Source organism: Hippocampus zosterae, chromosome 10 (assembly GCF_025434085.1).
Source record: "Hippocampus zosterae strain Florida chromosome 10, ASM2543408v3, whole genome shotgun sequence".
NCBI lineage: Eukaryota > Metazoa > Chordata > Actinopteri > Syngnathiformes > Syngnathidae > Hippocampus > Hippocampus zosterae.
Genome location: NC_067460.1, coordinates 16901597 through 16921782, shown reverse-complemented (window position 1 = coordinate 16921782; position 20186 = coordinate 16901597). Strand labels below are relative to the sequence as shown.

At 43.3% G+C, this 20186-nt stretch overlaps 3 protein-coding genes across 5 annotated transcripts in view; 1 reads left to right on the top strand and 2 right to left on the bottom strand.

The window, feature by feature from the left end:
- Window positions 1–3585, top strand: part of bace1 (beta-secretase 1) — a 60443-nt gene extending 56858 nt beyond the window's left edge. The window contains exon 10 of the mRNA XM_052078308.1: window positions 3534–3585. Within this exon, the coding sequence (XP_051934268.1) occupies window positions 3534–3570 (37 nt within the window). The 3' untranslated portion in view covers window positions 3571–3585. The remainder of the gene's footprint in view (window positions 1–3533) is intronic.
- Window positions 3586–5598: 2013 nt separating this feature from the next.
- si:dkey-243k1.3 (endonuclease domain-containing 1 protein-like) lies at window positions 5599–8064 on the bottom strand. The gene is made up of 6 exons (XM_052078314.1): window positions 7974–8064; window positions 7789–7877; window positions 7585–7685; window positions 7116–7230; window positions 6439–6595; window positions 5599–6121 (listed from the first exon to the last, which is right to left on the bottom strand). The coding sequence occupies exons 1-6, from the start codon at window positions 8032–8034 to the stop codon at window positions 5730–5732; spliced, it is 915 nt and encodes a 304-aa protein (XP_051934274.1). The 5' UTR covers window positions 8035–8064; the 3' UTR covers window positions 5599–5729.
- Window positions 8065–13795: 5731 nt separating this feature from the next.
- dpf1 (double PHD fingers 1) overlaps window positions 13796–20186 on the bottom strand; it is a 29836-nt gene continuing 23445 nt past the window's right edge. For 2 of the 3 annotated variants that reach the window (XM_052077613.1, XM_052077616.1), the window contains exons 9-13: window positions 19063–19182; window positions 18298–18410; window positions 17236–17376; window positions 17085–17166; window positions 13796–15749 (exon numbers count right to left, since the gene is read on the bottom strand). In XM_052077613.1, coding sequence (XP_051933573.1) covers window positions 15679–15749; window positions 17085–17166; window positions 17236–17376; window positions 18298–18410; window positions 19063–19182 — 527 coding nt within the window. In that variant the 3' untranslated portion in view covers window positions 13796–15678. The remainder of the gene's footprint in view (window positions 15750–17084; window positions 17167–17235; window positions 17377–18297; window positions 18411–19062; window positions 19183–20186) is intronic. The other variant, XM_052077615.1, reaches the window with a different exon arrangement.

The following is a 20186-nucleotide window of genomic DNA, read 5'->3' as shown; positions in this document are numbered from 1 at the left end:
ACTCACGTCAAGCCATGCGTCTCGGTCACGTGACCGATGACGCTTAAAAACAAAACGCAGAAGCCCGCGAAATGAGTAAAAAAGCAGTTTGGAGATCGCAAATGACAGCTGCTTTAAAACTACGTTCGAGACAACTGGATTTAAGTTACGGCTGAAGACTCTGAGATGGACACAATAGCATTGTTGCTATTTCCGTCATCCTACCCGTGTGAAGTGTCGTGGAGTTTCTGCAGCAACGGCGAGTAAAACAAAATTACGAAGTAGACTGGACATAAACCGCACACTTGAGGTGTCATTGTCTCCTATTACCCCGAGATGGGACTGTCTGATTGCAGAAAATCAAGCTCGGGGCTGGTGAGTCATCATTTTCATGCACTTTAAATTTGCGATGTATCGTATTTTGAAGGCATTAAACATTACCATAGCGATAAGAGTGTTGCGACCAGATTAGACGGTCCTTGTGTTTATTATCACACAGTATTTCGAAAACACCAGTTTTCATGCAGCTCATACCATATTATTTTGTTGTATTTATCCGCCACACTTTAAATGCCGGTCCCTGAAAATATTGTCTGACTTAAACCGGTCCGTGGGGTAAAAAAGGTTGGGGACCCGTGCCCTAAACAATACAAGTGTGAAATAAATTAGATGGATGTTGCATGACATTTGAAAGGAATTGCTGTGGATCTTAATTAATGTTGAGCACCTATGAAAGCCGTGATTGGTTGCATACGTGTGCTCACAAGCATGAGTTTAATGCCATGATTGATCACTTTAAGGCGAGGAGAATACATACACGCGGCTGCGGGTGTCATGACTCTAATTACTCAGTTCAAGAATGAAGACAGTCATTAACTTTTACGAAGCAACGAGGATGCAGTTTAAGTTCCCCATCGAGAACTTGCTTCCACAGTAGGTGTGGTGCAAGCGTCTAAAGCAAAACCTTTGATAACAACAAACCGCTGCTATTAAGGTTGTGTTCAAATTCTGTAGTCGTGGAGAAATTGTTTTCCAGATTTCATAATGATAAGGGAATTGTATCAGTTATTATCTAAACCAGGGATGGGCAACTTAAATAATGGAGGGGGCCACAATTTTCATCAGCGCTACTGGGGACATGCCGGATCACTCACTTCCTTATCAGATGTATGACAAAAATGACATTTTAGATATGCACAAAACACATGTATATCATGTCTGTTTTTGTATGTGATTATTGTATTATTGTTAATATATTACATTTTTTTCATAATGAATTTCTCAACGCATGTATAAAAGATCCCGTCTTCAACAACAAAGAGTTTCAAAAAACAAAAACATTTTGGTTTTGGGATTTTTCCCCCCTCCCTTACTACGAGCTCTTGTGCATAGAAATTACCTTTCAGAGACAGCAGCACAAAACTGCTTGAATGGCAAACCACATACAGTGCAAGCAGTCATTTGGTGCATTTTTTCATTAAAAAATGAAATGACTCAAAATATCTATGTGACTCGGATGCCATCTTTGTCTTGCATGACTTTACAAATCCCCCCCCCCCCCCCCCCCAAAAAAAAATCGGCCTAGTTGCACCAGTAGGCCTATAGGGCAGTTTACGACCCAATACAATCGCAAATAACCCATGTCTGCCATCGTGTGGTGAATTATTATAACACATTTTATTTGAAAATGAAAAATTCAGACTACTTAAAGACACTTCACAACAAGAATGAAGAAATAGAGGATAAGAAAATACAGCTGAAAGCAGAAACGGCGAGGAAGTCTGCATTTGACATGAAAATGACATTTTACAGTGGACGTCCATTGAAATGCATGGCGGGAGGGGCGGGTACTTTTTGTAAACTGCAAACAATCTTGCAAAAACGCTGACAAAACTATACGATATGCCCCCCCCCCCCCCATCCATCTCCATCCAACTACGTGCTGGTTCGTTTGTCAATAAAAAGCGCACGCACTTTGAAACGTCACTTAGTGTACAAAATATTACAGACACAGAAGAGCTCATTTGTTGTGGTAGTTGTGTACAAAAACCGGACAGACAACGCCAGCATACGAACAGTAGCTAAAACCTCACAAACGCCTGCAGGGGAACTTTGCGTCCACGGATGTCCACAGTTGAACAAATATTCTTTGATCATGCCCCGTTATGACGCTCCGAATATCTGCAATGCTAAATGCACTTGCTCACAGATTCCAGAGAGCAGTTCAGCCGTCTTGAAAGTTGAGGGATTTCCTCAACTGCATTTCTTCTACGCTGTTCTGCTCGAAAGGGGGCTTTTCAATTCAAAGAAGCTCTCTATTACGTCACCGAGCAGTTAATTGGAAAGTTCCAGAAAAAAAAAGGTTAGCCGTCAGAAGAACTGCTGACGCCGAAAAGCAAGCGGAACTTTGTACGATGTCTTCATGGACAAGCTCGGAGTCTTCAGCCTCATCCGTTTCTTCAAGTGAGTGCACATTGACTACAATGGCAATAGGTCAAACGTAAAATCGCTTTAAAATGTTTATTATTATTAGAAGTAGTAGTTGTTGTTGTAGTCGCCTTTTCTCGCATTTTTGGTTAAGGCAATCTATTTTAAGCTGTTGCAGCAATACAGATCGTTTTGTAATCAAGAAAATCACTTAAAAAAACACAATAGGGCCAGGGAGAAAAAAATGGATCTACTACTATCCTGCCTGTACTGTACTTTAATTCATGTCATCACTCATTTGATTTCTTAAATTATAATGTTCTAATCTGACACCTTAGACACAAGCATGTTTACACTTACCGCTGCAGCAATGCAACCGCATTTTAACCAATATTATTACTGGCAATTTCATATTTATTTATTCATATCTTTTAAATTATTATGTTGTGAACAAAAACAATTTTGCAATTGCAGAGGTTTCTGTGTACTATGTATACCCTAAGGTTACATGAAAGAAAAAAACGTTGGTTTTCCTGCCAAAGTTTGCGAGATAACGTAATTTTTATTTTTTTGCAAGGAAAATTCATTCATTCATTCATCTTCCCAACCGCTTGATCCTCACTTATGGTCACGGGGGGTGCTGGAGCCTATCCCAGCTGTCTCCGGGCAGTAGGCGGGGGACACCCTGAATCGGTTGCCAGCCAATCGCAGGGAACACAGAGACGAACAACCATCCACGCTCACACTCACACCTAGGGACAATTTAGAGTGTTCAATCAGCCTGCCACGCATGTTCTTGGAATGTGGGAGGAAACCGGATCACCCGGAGAAAACCCACGCAGGCCCGGGGAGAACATGCAAACTCCACACAGGGAGGCCGGAGCTGGAATCGAACCCGGTACCTCTGCACTGTGAAGCTGACGTGCTAACCACTGGACTACCGGGCCGCCCGCAAGGAAAATTGATATATTTTTTTAATGCGTACCTATGTACGTTCGGGTCAGATTTGTTGTTCGTCTCTGTGTGTGCTGCGATTGGCTGGCAACCGGTTCAGGGTGTCCCCCGCCTACTGCCTGAAGACGGCTGGGATAGGCTCCAGCACCCCCCGCGACCTTTGTGAGGATAAGCAGATCGGAAAATGGATGGATGGCTGGATTAACATGATTACTATTATTGTTATTATAAAATAACATTTGTATTTTCAAGTACATTTTATTCATATAATAGACAGTTATGCCCTTTACATATGGGCCAAGTCCAGAGGCACCACGCTGCTCACAGACTTACGGTGTTCTCAATTCTATTTCACTTAGATTTGACTACTGACTTGACAGTAGTGTCCTGTGTGTTCTTGTTTTGCAGTGAAAGTGACAAGATCCGAAGTCAAGATAGGGAAGGTTTTGTACAATAAGTCCAATGCTTACTCTGTCCTTGATTTCATCGGTGAAGGCTGCTATGGAAAAGTGGCAGTGTGCAAAAGTCTGGTCACGTCAGAGATTGTGGCTATTAAGATCTTGAAGAATGACCCTTCCATCAAACAGGACACAGACAGAGAGCTGTCCATACTGAAGATGATCCGTGATATGGATGCAGATAGCGCCAACATGGTCAAGTTCTTTGAGCAGTTTGAGCATGAGGGAAACATCTGTCTGGTCTTTGAGGTATTGGACTGTGATCTCATTTATTTGCTGGAAGAGCGACAACATCAGCCGTTGTCTCTGGACGAAATACGTGTCATTGCCCATCAGCTTCTCGTGGCCTTAGTCACTCTGAAGCGTGTCGGTATCTTGCACACTGACATCAAGCCCGACAACATTATGATTGTTAATAGGAAAGAACAGCCCTTGAAGGTGAAACTGATTGACTTTGGCAATGCGATTCCAGCATCCAAAATTAAGCTCGGGTTGGAGATTCAACCGGTGGGATACCGAGCGCCGGAAATTACCCTCGGCCTCCCTTACAACGAGAACATAGATGTCTGGAGCGTCGGCTGCATCATGGCCTTCCTGTTCCTACCTGGAAACCTATTCGCCGTCAACTGTGAATATCAAATGATGAAACATATCATCTGCGTTCTGGGCCAGCCCGAAGACCACCTGCTTCACGCTGGGAAATACACTGAGAACTATTTCACCGAAGATGAGGAGGTTGGTGTTTCTCAATATAGGCTCATGACACCAGAGGAGTTTGAAGCGGCAAACAATGCGAAACCCAAAAACCAGGAAACTTGCAGAGAGCTTCCCAAACCCCTGGAAGATATGATTCAGTTGCCCCCCGGGGGAGACTACAAGGAGGGCGAGCTGGACAACAGGAAGGCTTTCTTGGACCTGCTCAAACAGATGTTGCATCTTGACGGACATCAGAGAATCTCTGCCTCACAAGCGTTGCAACATCCTTTCATTACGATGGCCCAACAACCCGACAGTGGCATCCCGAGCCCCGTGACAGACAAAGAAGTGTCGCTTGATCAGCTACGAATCCCCGCCTCAGATGGAAATGCTGAGCTTCAGTCCAATAAGAGTATGTTGAAGAGGATTCGCAAATTTTTACGCCGCGTGACCGCTGCATTCTGTCGCATCGCAACGCTACAGCACTGATCCCCGTTTCCAAATTTAGCAAAGATTTTCATTTAAGTGAACTTGGAATCATATTTTTTAGGATGAAACAAATGAGTCACAGATTTATCTTTTCGACTTCTTGATATTGTGATGACAATGTCTGGGGTGATTTTGTGCTAAATGTGGGAATTTTCTGATTACAGTTAGAATCTTAACCCCGATGACCGAGGCATTTGCACTGTGAGCAATGTCTAAAAACGCATATTGTATTCACTCAGGATGGGAATGTTCCAAGAGTCTCAATTCCTTGGCATGGTTTGCCATATTTTTGCAAAAAATTCCCTTATCTATTCCAGTCGGGAAGAATGACGTCACCAGACAACAACATGCGTGGCGACAATATTAGCTAGCTTGGCTAGCAAGAAACATGGCACCTAATGCTCAAAGGTTTGGTTGCATTTTACAATCATGAAATATAGACCAAAAAATTTCCAATACCAATACAATTCCATCAATGGTATTCCGCGATTGGAAAAATATAGTACGATGTAGCAAATAGTTAGATTACATATCAACAGTACAGAGGATTTTATGTCTTTGTGGTCAGTGGGAAGAGACTCGTTGAAGAAAAAAATTGGAACGTTCCTTTTTATTCATTTGTTAACATTGAGTCAATGCACAGCCGCCATGCCGTTTTACAAAAATATTACTTCACAATTTGCATGATATCTTTTGGCAAAATCCCCAAAATAATCCATCACCAAATCAAATATTGCAGCTGTTGTGGAAAAGCTCCCCTACTGGTTGATTTGAGAACTGCTGCAAGAACTCTCCAAATTCATCCAAAGACAATTTCTCCACCCAGTTGTCTTCTGTGTTCCTGGCTGCAGCGGCGCCACCCTGAACGGGCCTGTCGTTGTTGTCCACACAGCAGTATGCGTTCCACACGTAGTCTGGGATGTTGACACGCCTCACATTGTTCTTGACAATCCAATTGCCCGCAGAGGGTATCGCACCCACCAAAACATAAGCCTTGGAACACTTTTGGCGGAATAGATCATTCAGCTGAGACTCATGGATTCTCCATGCGTTCTGGTTCAATTTGGGGTTCTGAGGAACCACGTTGGTGAGGGTGAAAGTGGCATTGCGTCCAGGAACTGTCAAAAAGGAGTGGAGAGCAATTAAAGGGAAATCATAATTTCGGCGTGGCTCCTGACCAAAATGAGTTTTACACCCCTGGAGTCTTTATGTTCCCTGTTAGTGACAGTCAAGGGTGTACGCCACATCACGCTTTTGCTACCCAGCCACGATCCAATGGAGGGTCAGTCGTACAGAAAATGGAGGACTGACGCCACCAGTTGGACCACAACGCACTGAATACGTTGTTCAAAAACGGCTAACTGCGTTGTCTATTTGAGGCTGGTGAGAAAATAAATGTGTCAGTACATGAATTGTACGTCAGCGTTTTGATTACCTGCATGATGTCCATTGGGGTTCAGGTGACCTCGGTCAAAGCCAGAGTGTGTATAGTCCTCATTGAGAGCCTGTTTCTCGCCTAGGTAGATCCCAGGATGATCTCGCCCCAGCCAGTAACCATCCTTCATCTCTGCTTGCCACGATTTATTGACTAGCTAGAAGAACATCAGAAACTTCACTTTCAACAGATGTCACTACAGACACGGCTTCCTCTGCTTTTATGAGCTGAGGGTGTCACTAACATGGTGCATGTGAGCACCAGGTAGTCCCCCCATGTACCACATCAGCAGCCCACAGGCCTGTTGTGCAAGTAGTTGCACTGGTGAGGAGATATGTGATTTCTTAGGTAAAAGTCATCATTTAAAAAAATATGTTGATGTTGCTCACGTTCCTACCGTGTAAATATTGTAATAAATCCTTAATAACTGATTAATAAATGCCTAATAACAACATACAATTCAAAGGTAATTTCAGCAAATGTATTTCAAAAATGTACCTCAATCTGGTCGCCCTTGAAAATTAATCGGTACTCAAGAAGTAGCTCATAGTTTCAAAAAAAGCTGGTGACCGCTGTCACTAGTTGCACTTCATCATGTGTTGGCTTTATCAAAAGACTTGGCGTGTATACGGTATACAATTATTATTATGATGAGTATTGTTCTGCGTTGTACCAACCTGAGGCTCTACAAACCACCTTCTCTCCCGTCCACCTCCATTGCTGGGCTGGAAGACGTATGCCGAGTAAACCGCGATACGATGGTTTGTGTCGTATAATGTGGCAAAGTGGTACCTAGAATTGTAAAGAAGCTCCTTCGTTGAAAAGAAGACTTTTTTTTTTCTTTCACGTGCTGACCAATGATGTTTTTGGACACACTTGCGTTTGAATTGGAGGAGAAGGTGTGTCCAAAAAAGTTACACAACCCATTTTGGCTAGCAGTCACATTGTAAACAACTCATCTCGGATGAGTTTTGTGTGTGTTTTTTTTGTAGCCAACACCTGATCACCATTCGTAATAAAGTAGAACAGAAATGATGAGCTACACCCTAATCCAAATTCTTAACCTCTGACCTTGCAAAATGAGTATGGATCAGCTGTCTCAAAACGTATATTTTGTCATATGGAAGTTATATTTCAACTTTTTACCGGTTGACAAATCGCTGACAGAGACGAGCGGTGCCAGGTGTTGAAGACCCCCAACTCGGCACTTTACTTTTGTAGAAATACTTCAGGCATTCAGGCACATCCTGAGGCAAAATATGAAGATAATACAATTACAGAGAGCACAAACATATTCACATTCTTTCATTCAATACTTGCTTTTGCCAAATGGTATGAAACCACACAAACCTCAAATTGTTCCACAAGGTCCGCGTGAACAAAAAGTAAGAGGGACAGAAGCGTGTACAGAGTTGCCAAGGTGTCCATTTTGGGTTTTCCTTGATTGAAAAGAGCAAATATGAACTATTAATTCGCCGTGTAGCTCCGGGCGATTTTTTTTTTGCAGTGCAGTTCATGTGTGTATGTCCACTCACCACACCTCACACTTGTCAGCTGCCGCAGTGTGCACCGAGGGGAGAGAGGGGGGACTTTCATATATACAGTACATGGCTTCACATCACCTTTCACCTTCTTTGCTAACTTTCTTTATCTCGACTTAAGCCAACACGTGAGGAAAAGTGTGTGTCTGTGTATTCTTTTACACCAGCATTAGGTGTAATCAATTCAAACTGCTACATATAAAGAAAATGCAAAAGAAATAGTTTGATGCTTTTTTTTTGGGGGGGGGGGCGGTTATGGTAATTGTGTACTCAAGTATTAACAGACTCGTATGACCACTGCGGAAATTATGGTACGCAATTTTTAAAAATTACTTTTTGATGATTTGAAATATTTTCTTCCCTATTAAGCACTTCAACTGCAAAAACTCCATGAGGCAAACTGATAATGCATTCTAGGCATGTTCATTTGACACCGTTTGACGATAGAGAGCTGAAAAAAATGTGTCACAGAGTGGTGCAAAAACATGCGTCAGTGTGCTTGGCAGGTCTGCGAACAAATTTGCACACAGCAGCACCGGGTTATCGATTTCTTCATGTTGTTTTTTTCCCACGATCACAACACAGGTGGTGCGATAACATCACTCAAAACTTTTTGCCCTTACTTGCATCGACATGATCACATTACCCAATTAAGTTAAATTAGCCAAACTCATGCATAGACATGTAATCGGGGTGGATTCTGTTAAAACATTTTCATTCTGGAAAAAATTGAATGGAATTGCAATGCCTTCTTTTTTTTGGTTTTTGCTGTGGCAATATTTTCTGGACTGAATGATCAAGAGTTGCCTATTATTCTTCAAACAGGAGGACATGTTGTGTGGAGCAAACACAGACTGAAGTATTAAACATCGTCTGAGTAACACACGCCGTAGCTGTGCTGAAATTTTTTTACGGGAATGAAAAACCCATGCCCCCCAACGCACACATTCGGTTTTTACCAGATGCACCTGCATGCCAATTGTAGGTTGTCGATGGATGTTGGCCAGGTAGTCAGGATAAAAGCTGGACTTTTGCTCTCCCCCCCAATATCATTCAAGTTTATTTATTCAGTTGTTGACAGCCATTTGAATTAAAAGCACCACCTGAAGATTGGATAAGTTTTAATTTGAAATGAGGCCAAAGAAAGCCATGCAGGCGAGCCAAAACAGACGGTGAGCATTGGAGATTAGACAAAACAAACCGAGCTTTATTTAATCAGCCTTGTATTTTCCCATTACTTTGCTCTATATTCATTTTTCACATTAAGTACTCAGCATAAATCTGAGAAACATTTGGCGACAACGCGTGAAGTTGTGTATGCGCCGTCTAATTCTTTTATTATGACGGTCCCTGAATGAAGCGATTGTTTAATGACACGTATTGTTTTGATTGTGTTTTTTTTAAACACAATAAACAAGAAAGAGCGGGCAGATAAAGTGTGAATCGGTGGCAATTAGTTTGAATGGTCAGACTTTATTGTCTGGAACTGATCAAAGAAAGAAATCAAGCATATTTTTGCAGTCACCTGAATTACCACGATCAACATTTCCTCGTGAATTGTGGTTAGTTGGCTTGAATAATATTTCCCCCTCCATCCAGGCACTGTATGCATTCGAGCTGTTTTTGCTTGAGGGAAAGAAAGTGGATATTACTTAAGGCTGCCTCTAGGTTGCAGTGTTGAATTGTGTTGTTTTTTTCCCCCCACTTCATCCACTTGTTCTTTTCCCCTTTCAAATTGCCATTGCAGATTATTCAATTGCTCCTCCTCAACAGAAAAAAATGTACTCGACAAATTGATGATCCCGTTTGCTGGCCCGTGTTATCAAAACTAATACAAATCATGAACAGGTTTGACTCAGTTGATGAGTTCAAACTGTCTGGGGCTGATAATCATTAAAGATAACCATGAATGGCACAAAATTATAATCCTTTTACAATTTCATGGGTTATATTTTAAAAAGATTTTTGGATTTGGTTCCACAAATCATTATATTTAACAGAGCAAAAAAAAAAAAACATGACTAACATCCATCCATCCATCCATTTTACAATTCACTTTATCCTCACGTGGGTCACGGGGCCTGCTGGAGCCTACCCCAGCCGTCTCCGGGCAGTAGGCGGGGGACACCCTGAATCGGTTGCCAGCCAATCGCAGGGCACACATAGACGAACATGCATCCGCGCTCACACTCGCACATAGGGACAATTTATTTATTTATTATACTCATTTATTTGCTTTAATGCACCACCAACAGTCATGGGAATAAATAAATACTGAAGTACTGTACAGCCCTCCTATTATTTCCAGTAGCCCCCCCCCACCATCATCAAACAAGCAAATGAGATGTTTTAATCCACTTTTTCATGTAAAATGTTGTATGTTTTGTCTTTCAATTTTTACTTGTCTGCCTCCACCAAAGGCAGAGATGGCTCGGCCGAAATTTCGAGGCAGACAGAAGAAAGAAGGACAATTCCATCTCAAACTGATGCAATCCCCCTCCCGCCACCACCAATCTACAAACAGAAATACAAACCCTCTCCACTTCTTCTGCCCCCCCCTCCTCTATCCACTTCTCTTATTGTCCAGCCTCATTCATTTTTAATTTTTCAGTCATTTCATTTCATATGCATTCATTTTCAATATATTTATGTATGAGTCTTCCTGACCCCCACCCACACCCACACACACAGCCCCTTCCCCGTTTCTTTTCAACTCTGCTCTTCCACCCTCTCTTTCTTTCTCCATCCTCACCTCTTTCCGCGACTTCATCTTTGCCTTCCCCTCTCACCACCCCCCTGCCCCAGTCCATCCCATTACTGTAATCCATCACTCCTCCATCAGTCACCATGCAAACAGGCCTCCAGGTTACCATAGAAACCACCTCCCGGCCTAGCACCGGATTGCCCCTCTCTGATTGGTTGGCAAAGGATTGGCAGTCTCAGTCTGTCTGGGAGATGTGGTAATTGGCTGGTAAATCACACGCGCACACAAATATTTTAATAGTTATCAAAGGGAAACTGAGGTCAGCATGATGAAGCTGAAGATGGCGGTTCTCGGCTGTGTGTGTGTGTAGGTATGCGAGTGTGCTGCATTCACTCAGGCACGGGGTTTTTTGAAGGTTTTGGAGATGGTGGCAGGGGTGGGGGTTGGCTTTGGAAGGTTTTGGAAAAGGTTCCAAATATCGAATGCAGGAAGTATTTAAACATGTTTTCAAAGCCCATTTCAAATCTAAAACATCTCTACTCCCTCAAGGAAGCAGCTTGGTGTCTGGTTTGTGGAAGGAGGCAGAGAAGGGAAAAGGGAATGGTTGAGCAGCTCAACTACACCCTGCTGTTGTTGCAAAGTCAGGTCTGGTCAACACAGACACTGTGATGAATGTCTTTTCTGCAGGAATGCATCACAAAGAGGAAAAAAAAACAAGTGGACCTGCCCTGAATAGCAAAGTCTGCTTGCTCTCTTCTGCAGGTTTTCAGAAGACAATTGCAAACCCCTGATGTTGCCTTTTTCAGAGATTTCAAGTCGGCTATTATAGACCAAAAAAAATTCCATGATACATATTATTGGAGACATTATTTTTTTGACAAATGTAATGATTATTCAGATGCATTGCAGAATGCTGAAAAGACTGCTTGTTTTCAAATGTGTCGTGGATCAACTTGAACTAGTCACCTGTCACTCCCAGGGTGAGGGAAGAATTGGCATTTTAGAACCTATTCTAGGAAATGGTGGTCACCATAGCTTCATAATTGCACCCAGGGAAAAAAAAACATTTTCCCCCCAGACCGAATAATTTCCATTTATATGCTCCCATAAAATAAATGCGTGCATACAAACACACGAATGACAATACAGCACATTCTTTTTCAGTCTCATCATTTTAATGAAAAAAATCTGAGTCAAGGGAAGAAAAAAAAATGGAGAATGTTGAATTTACAGACAATGATTGCAGTAGTGACAGCATGAGAATAAAAAGTGTCTCAAGGTAGAAAATAGAAATTAAAACTTTTTATCCAGGGTTATTTACAGAAGACAATCAGATTGGGGGGGGGGAACTGCAAAAATGATCATTACACACTCACACACACAGTTTTTGCAATTACCTTCTTTTTGGTGGGGAAATTAAAAGTGCAATCACAGACTGAGTATTTACCAAAAAAAAAAGCCAAGAATGGCAAAAAGGAGGGATTAACTCTGACCTTGCCAACGTAAATTTTTTGAAATTGGGTCTAGTTTTGTTGCTTTAGAGTCCAATTTACAATAACATGATGTGTGTCCCACAAAATGGCTGCCGGATCCTTTTCCGGACTCCACCATCAAGCGCCAGGGAAGCTTTTCATTTTAAAGCCTTTCCAGTTACCTTTGTCTTTATCCATTCCCCAAAATGCAAACATTCCAACTCTCAATCTGCTATTTCCACTCAAATGATGATTTCACATCCAGTCGACTGCTTGGTGGATTTACCCCAAACATTTTGGCGGACTTTAGTCGGCTTTCGAACAAACGTACAATTTGCATGCGTACAACACAGTGTGGTGCGACAGTAGCCTCCACTTTTTTCGAAGCAGTCATTTTGTCAAAGTAAAACTTGTACGGATGCGGGATAATGCAAAATGTACTAAACCAAACTTAGTAAGACAGACAGAGAATTGCATTTTCACCCTTTAAGTTTGCGTGGCATCAATGCATCTCCCAGCCGCCCAAATGATAATGGCACCGCCAGTTGGTTGTTCACCCACCATAAACCAGGAAATAATCTCACTAATGACTAGTCGCGTAAACGGAACGTTAAAGTGGCGCTCATCACAGATTGTTCCTTGTTGTTATTTGTTACTTTTGTATGACTTGGGCAGAAGACTACGCTGTACTGGGTGACGTCCTACTTCCACACACTGATTGCAGCATTGGCAAACCAACAAATCTAATGATGGATGAAGACTCTTGAATTGATCGCCCGGTTTGTAAAAAACACCGCATATCTCAAAGATGAAATTCATTCATTCATTTTCCAAACCGCTTGATCCTCACTAGGGTAGCGGGGGATGCTGGAGCCTATCCCAGTTGTCTTCGGGCAGTAGGCAGGGACAACCCCGAACCGGTTGCCAGCCAATCGCAGGGCACACAGAAACGTTCAACCATTCGCACTCACACTCACACCTAGGGACAATTTAGAGTGTTCAATCAGCCTGCCATGCATGTTTTTGGAATGTGGGAGAAAACCGGATTTCCCGCAGAAAACCCACGCACACCTCTGCACTGCGAGGCCGACGCTCTAACCATCTCGACCACCGGGTTAAAATCAATTTCAGCGTTTCCTACCAGATATGCTGGGTCGGGATATGATTTTTTTTTTTCCCTCAACATAAGACTTCCCAAAGTATGTAATGGTTTGCATCTTTAATGAGGCGTTGCATTTCCTCTGGTTGAATGACACATATGATCATGCTGGTTTTAGTGGTTTATTGTGCAGCGAGAAGCGTGGGTCGGGGGGACGGACGGATGGACGTAAGCCTGATAACATTAGGCTTCACTGAAACTTTTGATCACCACGCCCATCGATGCGTATATTATGACTGTGACGCATAAGCAGACATGTTTGAATGCAACTTCAGCTGGTCAAAATGAACTTGATTTATCAGAGTGGTTGTTATTAATAAATAAAATGCGATATTTGCTCATGGGATTACATTATTTTAGGCAGAGTAAATTGAATATTAAAGATAAAACCGCTGTTTGAGCCCCAGAATATTGAGGGTGTTGTAGCAAAAAAAGAAAAGACCACACCAAAAGGAGCCAAAAATAAACATGTACCGCAAAAAAAAAAAGACATCTTGAATTAACTGAATTTTATTTTGTCAAGTGGTTGCACAAAATAAAATAATCTGGATCCAGGTATATTTTTTAAAGTACTTAGTTGTATTGTCTTAACTTAAAACATGTTTCTGGTCCCAGATGATTTTATTTTGTGCAATCACTTGGCGCATTAAAATTGAGTAAATTAAAAAACTAAGAATAATCAGGGCGTATCACAGAATTGGTGTCGTGGAATGCCTGGTCAAAAATGTGTGTCACAGTGAAAACTCCAAGATTCAGTCATTTGAATTTGGTTTTGCACATATGTACCACTTGAGTGCGTCTTACTTGCATCACTGCTGAAAACTGCTTGAACAGCAAAATGGTGTGTTGAATTTAGTCCATTTTATTTCATCAAGTGTTGCTTCCAGAAGATATTATTTTATCCAGATTTCATTCACATAAAGCATTGAAGTTGATTATATACAGTATCTCGTTGAAAAATGCGGTTCCAGAAGATTTTATTTCGTGCAAACACTTGACCAAATAAAATGGGAGTAAATTCAACAAAAACTTTTTTTCATCTTGCTTTTCCTCACATTCAAATGTCCTCACCGATACTCAACTGCCATTGCCTCACATGTAGAATCTCCCATCCGTTGCGGCTACAGCTACTGCACTACTCGGATACACACACACACACACACACACACACACACACACACACACACACCATTTAAAACGCGCCCAATTTGGTCAAAACAGCTCTTATCACAAAGACATTATTGCGATTTAAGTGTGCTTTCATCTCGATTTCAATTAAAAACATTTCCCCAAACAACCCAAATAATTACATCCGAATGAAAAGTAATCATAATAAAAATGCTGAATTAAAAAGAGGCCAGACAAACTCTTGTTATCTACACAACGGTCCTACATTCTCAACACACTGACAATATGCAAGCACGAGGTGATGTATTGGCTTCACAGTCATTGTCTCGCTGAAGTGGAAGGTTTTTGGAGAGTTCCTAAGCTGAAAAAGTCTTTTCACGCCCCCCCCCCCTCCCCCCCAAATAGTGTTTCGTCAGAGACCGCTGATTTGAGAAGATCCGCTCTCTTCCTCAACATGTGAATATGAAGTGGATAGTTGTGAGCTTCCAGAATCCATTCCCAAATCATTCATGAGGAAGCCATACAGGGTGGTTTGCGCTCCACACTTGACGGCGAATGGTCTTCAAGAGTTTAATTTTAGAATGACTACTGAATTCTGTACAATTACTGAAAAATGCTCAGGGCAGCAAGATCTGACACCAGTTCATTGCGTCAGACTTCCAAACGTTCATTTTCCAAAGTTTTGTTATGAGCGAAAAGTCACTGCCCCCGTTGCTATCCGGGGTCTTCCGAGCTGCGTCCTCTGCTTTGCACCTTTCCGTCTTGTTAATTCTCACTCACTACTTGAATGAGTTGCAGCCAAAGATCATTAGGGCTCTTCTGTGGGCCCTTAAGGGGGCTCCAGTGGAGTAGTATTGCTCCAAAGTGCCCTTGGCAGACTGGAGTGCATGTCTTGTGAGCAAACCTATTGCCAGCTGATGAATTCTTCTGCACCAGAGGACAAAAGGGTGCGCTGTGTGTGTGCATGCGTGTGTGATTGTGTTTTGTGTCGTCCATTCACAGCCGAGGGGTGTGAATGACAAATGGACGGTCAAAGTTACGGCATAGCTCTCCTCAGAAGCTGTTCAGATGGAAGTCGCTGGGGTCCCGCACTAAGTCAAAGGTCGCAGGGTTCGAACGCTGAGGCGCATCGGCACTCCGTGAAAAGGGCAGCCGAGGGACAGACAGACGGAGGGAATGTTTGGGACAGGATGGAGGGCCAAAAGGATGAGAGGCACGCAAAGCTAGCTCTACAGATTAATTGAGGGTGATGTAGGCTGAGGCCTTCTCCTTTAGTTGTCTCAAACACAGATGACAGCTCCAGCTTCCTGAAACACACACGCGCACAAAATCATTGAGTTCAATCACCGCTATTGTAAAGCCTTTCGGATTAATCCTTCATCTCAGAGTGTTAAGTAATGCTGTAAATGAAAGCTTGATGTCGGAGCATAGCATTGGGGCCCGTGTTTAGCGGATGGAAGGGATTTGACAAGTAGGTTAGTATGGGTTTGGGGTTTGCGACATTCGTTAAGATTCAAAAGTGCTGCGTGCGTAAAATTACTTTGATGCAGGGGCAGTTCATGAATGACTGATCAATCCGATCCTTAGATAATTGTGTGAAACAAAATCAAACTAAGGGCGGCCCGGTAGTCCAGTGGTTAGCACGTCGGCGTCACAGTGCAGAGGTACCGGGTTCGATTCGAGCTCCGGCTTCCCTGTGTGGAGTTTGCATGTTCTCCCCGGGCCTGCGTGGGTTTTCTCCGGGTGCTCCGGTTTCCTCCCACATTCCAAAAAACATGCATGGCAGGCTGATTGGAAGCTCTAAATTGTCCCTAGGTGTGAGTGTGGTTGCGAATGGTTGTTCGTTTCTGTGTGCCCTGCGATTGGCTGGCAACCGATTCAGGGTGTCCCCCGCCTACTGCCCGAAGACGGCTGGGATAGGCTCCAGCACCCCCCGCGACCCTAGTGAGGATCAAGCGGTTCGGAAAATGGATGGATGAAAATCAAACTAGAAAAAAATCAACTAGAAAATGTGTGGTCAGAACATGGCAGCGCTGCACTAAAGTGACATTGTTTACCAAGTAACATTTGTGCCAAGGAAACAACAAATCAAAATCCTCAGGGGAGGGCACCCACAAAAATTCAGTAGAATGTTCAAAGCTGAACAAAAAATAAAGTTATGATCCACCCCTGAGAACTCTTCCTAGAGAAGTAGTGGTAGGCAACATGAACTGTTTGTTTCAATATCCCTCCATTTTCCGATCCGCTTGATCCTCACATGGGTCACGGGGCCTGCTGGAGCCTATCCCAGCTGTCTTCGGGCAGTAGGCGGGGGACACCCTGAACCGGTCGCCAGCCAATCGTAGAGCACACAGAAACGAACAACCATTCACGCACACACTCACACCTAAGGACAATTTCAAGCGTTCCATTAACCTGCCTTGCATGTTTTTGGAATGTGGGAGGAAGCCATGACCTCTGCACTGCGAGGTCGACGCTTTGCTGTGTCTGCTAGACAGTTCACACTTTCTTACAGGTGTAAAATGTTGTAATATTGTTGATGATTCATCGATGTGTCACTTGAAATTGGAATTTGAAAAAAAACATCTTATGCCTTGAAGACTTTTGCAAGCTAGGTTTGGCAAGCAAAGGTTATGACATACCTTCTGGAGGTTCGGACATAGGTGGGCTCAGACAGTACATGTGGTAGCCTCTGTCACAATCATCACAAAACAACAGCTGATCCTGGAACAGAAGAATGAATGCTCACTTCAACTGATAACATAAAGGCTTTGATTTTTGTAGACAGCGCACCTGCGCCGTGGCGCAAATGCCGGCAGATCCTGATTTTCTTATCAGCGCAAGGCTCGCGGAGCGTGTTTGCCAATGTGGTTGGCAAACCGGTCTCCGCCAAGCTGAGCGGTCCGGCGCAGCAGGAGTGTCTTGGAGATGCACCTGGCGGAGTGACAATTTGGTGGCAGAAAGTCGATCTAAACCCTTACCACTGCTTGGATCACATCAAACAACGGCACAGCGTAGCCAGCCGGTCTACCGCGTTCATAAATTTGCGATCATCGGGGACCATGGATGACGTTTTTATCAAATCATCAAGCTTACGCCATGTCGAGAGTCAGGGAATGAAAAAAAAAACGGATATTATTTGCTGTGAGAGAAGTCAGCTGTGACCACTCCCATAATGGCGCAGCCCTTGCTATTGAAGAGCCGCCGGCTTGCTGTCGCCTGCTAAATCAGATCATCGGTCTTAACACACTGCCACACACAGTTCCTTGAATGGAAACATATATGATTGCGGTGGTCATAATGTACCTCGATTCTGGGATTACCTGCTTGACATGAATATATGAAAAAGTTGTTTTACATTTATTCTACTCATCGGAATATATTTTTTAACCAAAGAGTAAATATAATCATTAGAATTATACACAGCTCGACTGTCATGGCCTTTCTACTGATAAATTCATGGCGGCACTATCAGTCATGAAAATCCAGTGTGTGTGCGTGTGTATTTGTTTGTTTGTGTGTATGTGTATTGTGTGTTTGCAGCACCGTATTCAGGAGAAACACGAACCGTACACTGAAATGGTTGTAATGGGAGGTGGCACATTGCGGTCCAAATTATGCGCAGTGCGTAACTGCGCATAAAGCTTTTCATTCAGAAATGATCAAATAATTTGTCCAGCAGGGCCACACAAGAGCAGGCGTTGCTGTTTGCACATGTGTACAAAGCAGGTGCAGTGGCATTCCCGTTGCTAGGCAAATCTTCAGTTCGAAACCAATTACAGTACTGCAGAATGCTCACATTTTTTTTAGTTTTTGCTACATTTTCCAAAAATTTACAATGCAGAGAAATCTTACGTCATTCTCAGAGGTGCCGCACAGGCTGCAGGACTTGCACTCGATGCACTGCCAGCGATAAGTCCTCACTGCAGCTGTCATGTTCACTGTGAACTGCAGACAGGACGGGTGGCCTGGGTGCACGACACGCACACACACACGCACACACACACAGACACACACATACGCACATGCCCACACAATTTTCACCACTACTCTCTGTGCTTGCAGCTATGCCAGCCATCTATGCATTAACAGGATTACACCTGGAAAGGAAAGGAGCGCTCAACAGTGTTGACATGAACATCCGATTTCATTAAATAATGGAAATTATTTTCTGACGTGGTCTGTTGTGCATTGTTTGAAACGGATAAGTGCGTACATGGCTTTATTTGGTTTTTCCTCAATAATGACTTGATGATGTCGGTCATGTGTTTGTAGCCTATGCTTTCACCGGATGTCATTTGTTGCAAAGTTCATGCCGCCTTAAAATCTCCTCAAGGTTGGTTTTTTTACACTGCAGTGAAGAACATTTGAGGGCCATATGTCTGTGGAGCATTTTTAAGAAATCCAGCCTTAGAGTCACTGCTTTGCATATTGTTTTGATGTACGTGATTGTTTGAATATGGGCTCAACAAAACAAACAAACAAACAAAGAATGGTCTGGTCCATTCTTTTAAAAAAAAATGAGAGTCTTTAATGAAGACGACACTAAATGACCTTTTTGATCAACAAAGGGAATATTGGCCTTGGTCCCTCCAAACATCCCCTTCCTCTTTGCCCTACCTGAGCGTCCACAGTCCGCACAGGAAATAAGGTCCTCAGGGCAGCCAGTCTTCTTTGAGCCTCCAAGGCAAAAGTCGCAGTACCCATTGGCGATGACCGAGCCGTCCGCCGCTTTCTTGGCTGTCAGAGGGACAAAGAAGAAATGGCGGATTAGGAAGCAGGTTGCTGCACGCTGGAAGAAGGCCCGTGTATAGTGTCAATGCAAAATGTCAGCGAGTTTGCGGCGTCAGCTTCTTGACAGCGCAACAGATTGGCCAATAGACCTTAAAAGTCTCTTGTAGTCTTCTGACAACAAAAAGTCAAAGTTAAAACAGACTAGGGAGACATGAAATACACTCGGCAAGAGATGTTTCTTTAACTATTCCATCTGCTTGCTTTGGCAAGGACCACGCCTGGTATACAGATGATGTGCTCAGAGGGACAGTGGCAGAGGACCCTGCGTGTGTGTGTGTGAGTGTGTGTGTGTGTGTGAGAGAGAAACAGAAAGCAAGCGAGAAAGAGAGACACAGAGAGCAGGAGAGAGTTGAAAACTGCAAATGATGCCTTTTCATAGTAATTACTGAACACAAGACACCCCCCCCGCCCCCTGAAAAATCTGTGCGGGCGTGTGAGAGGTATTTAAATTACCTTGTTATCTAACGAAAACGAAATTCATGAATCTGAGATTTCGGCAGTCATTAATAGATTTACGTATTCAGATTGTATTAAAAAGAAAAATAATGTCAGAATACTTCAGTGTAAACTCGAAAGTCATAGACCAGTTCATTCATTCATTCATACATCTTCCGAGCCGCTTGATCCTCACTAGGGTCGCGGGGGGTGCTGGAGCCTATCCCAGCCGTCTCCGGGCAGTAGGCGAGGGACACCCTGAATCGGTTGCCAGCCAATCGCAGGGCACACAGAAACGAACAACCACCCACGCCCACACTCACACCTAGGGACAATTTAGAGTGTTCAATCAGCTTGTTACGCATGTTTTTTTTGGAATGTGGGAGGAAACCGGAGCACCCGGAGAAAACCCACGCAGGCCCGGGGAGAACATGCAAACTCCACACAGGGAGGCCGGACCTGGAATCGAACCCGGTACCTCTTCACTGTGAAGCCGACGTGCCACTGGACTACCG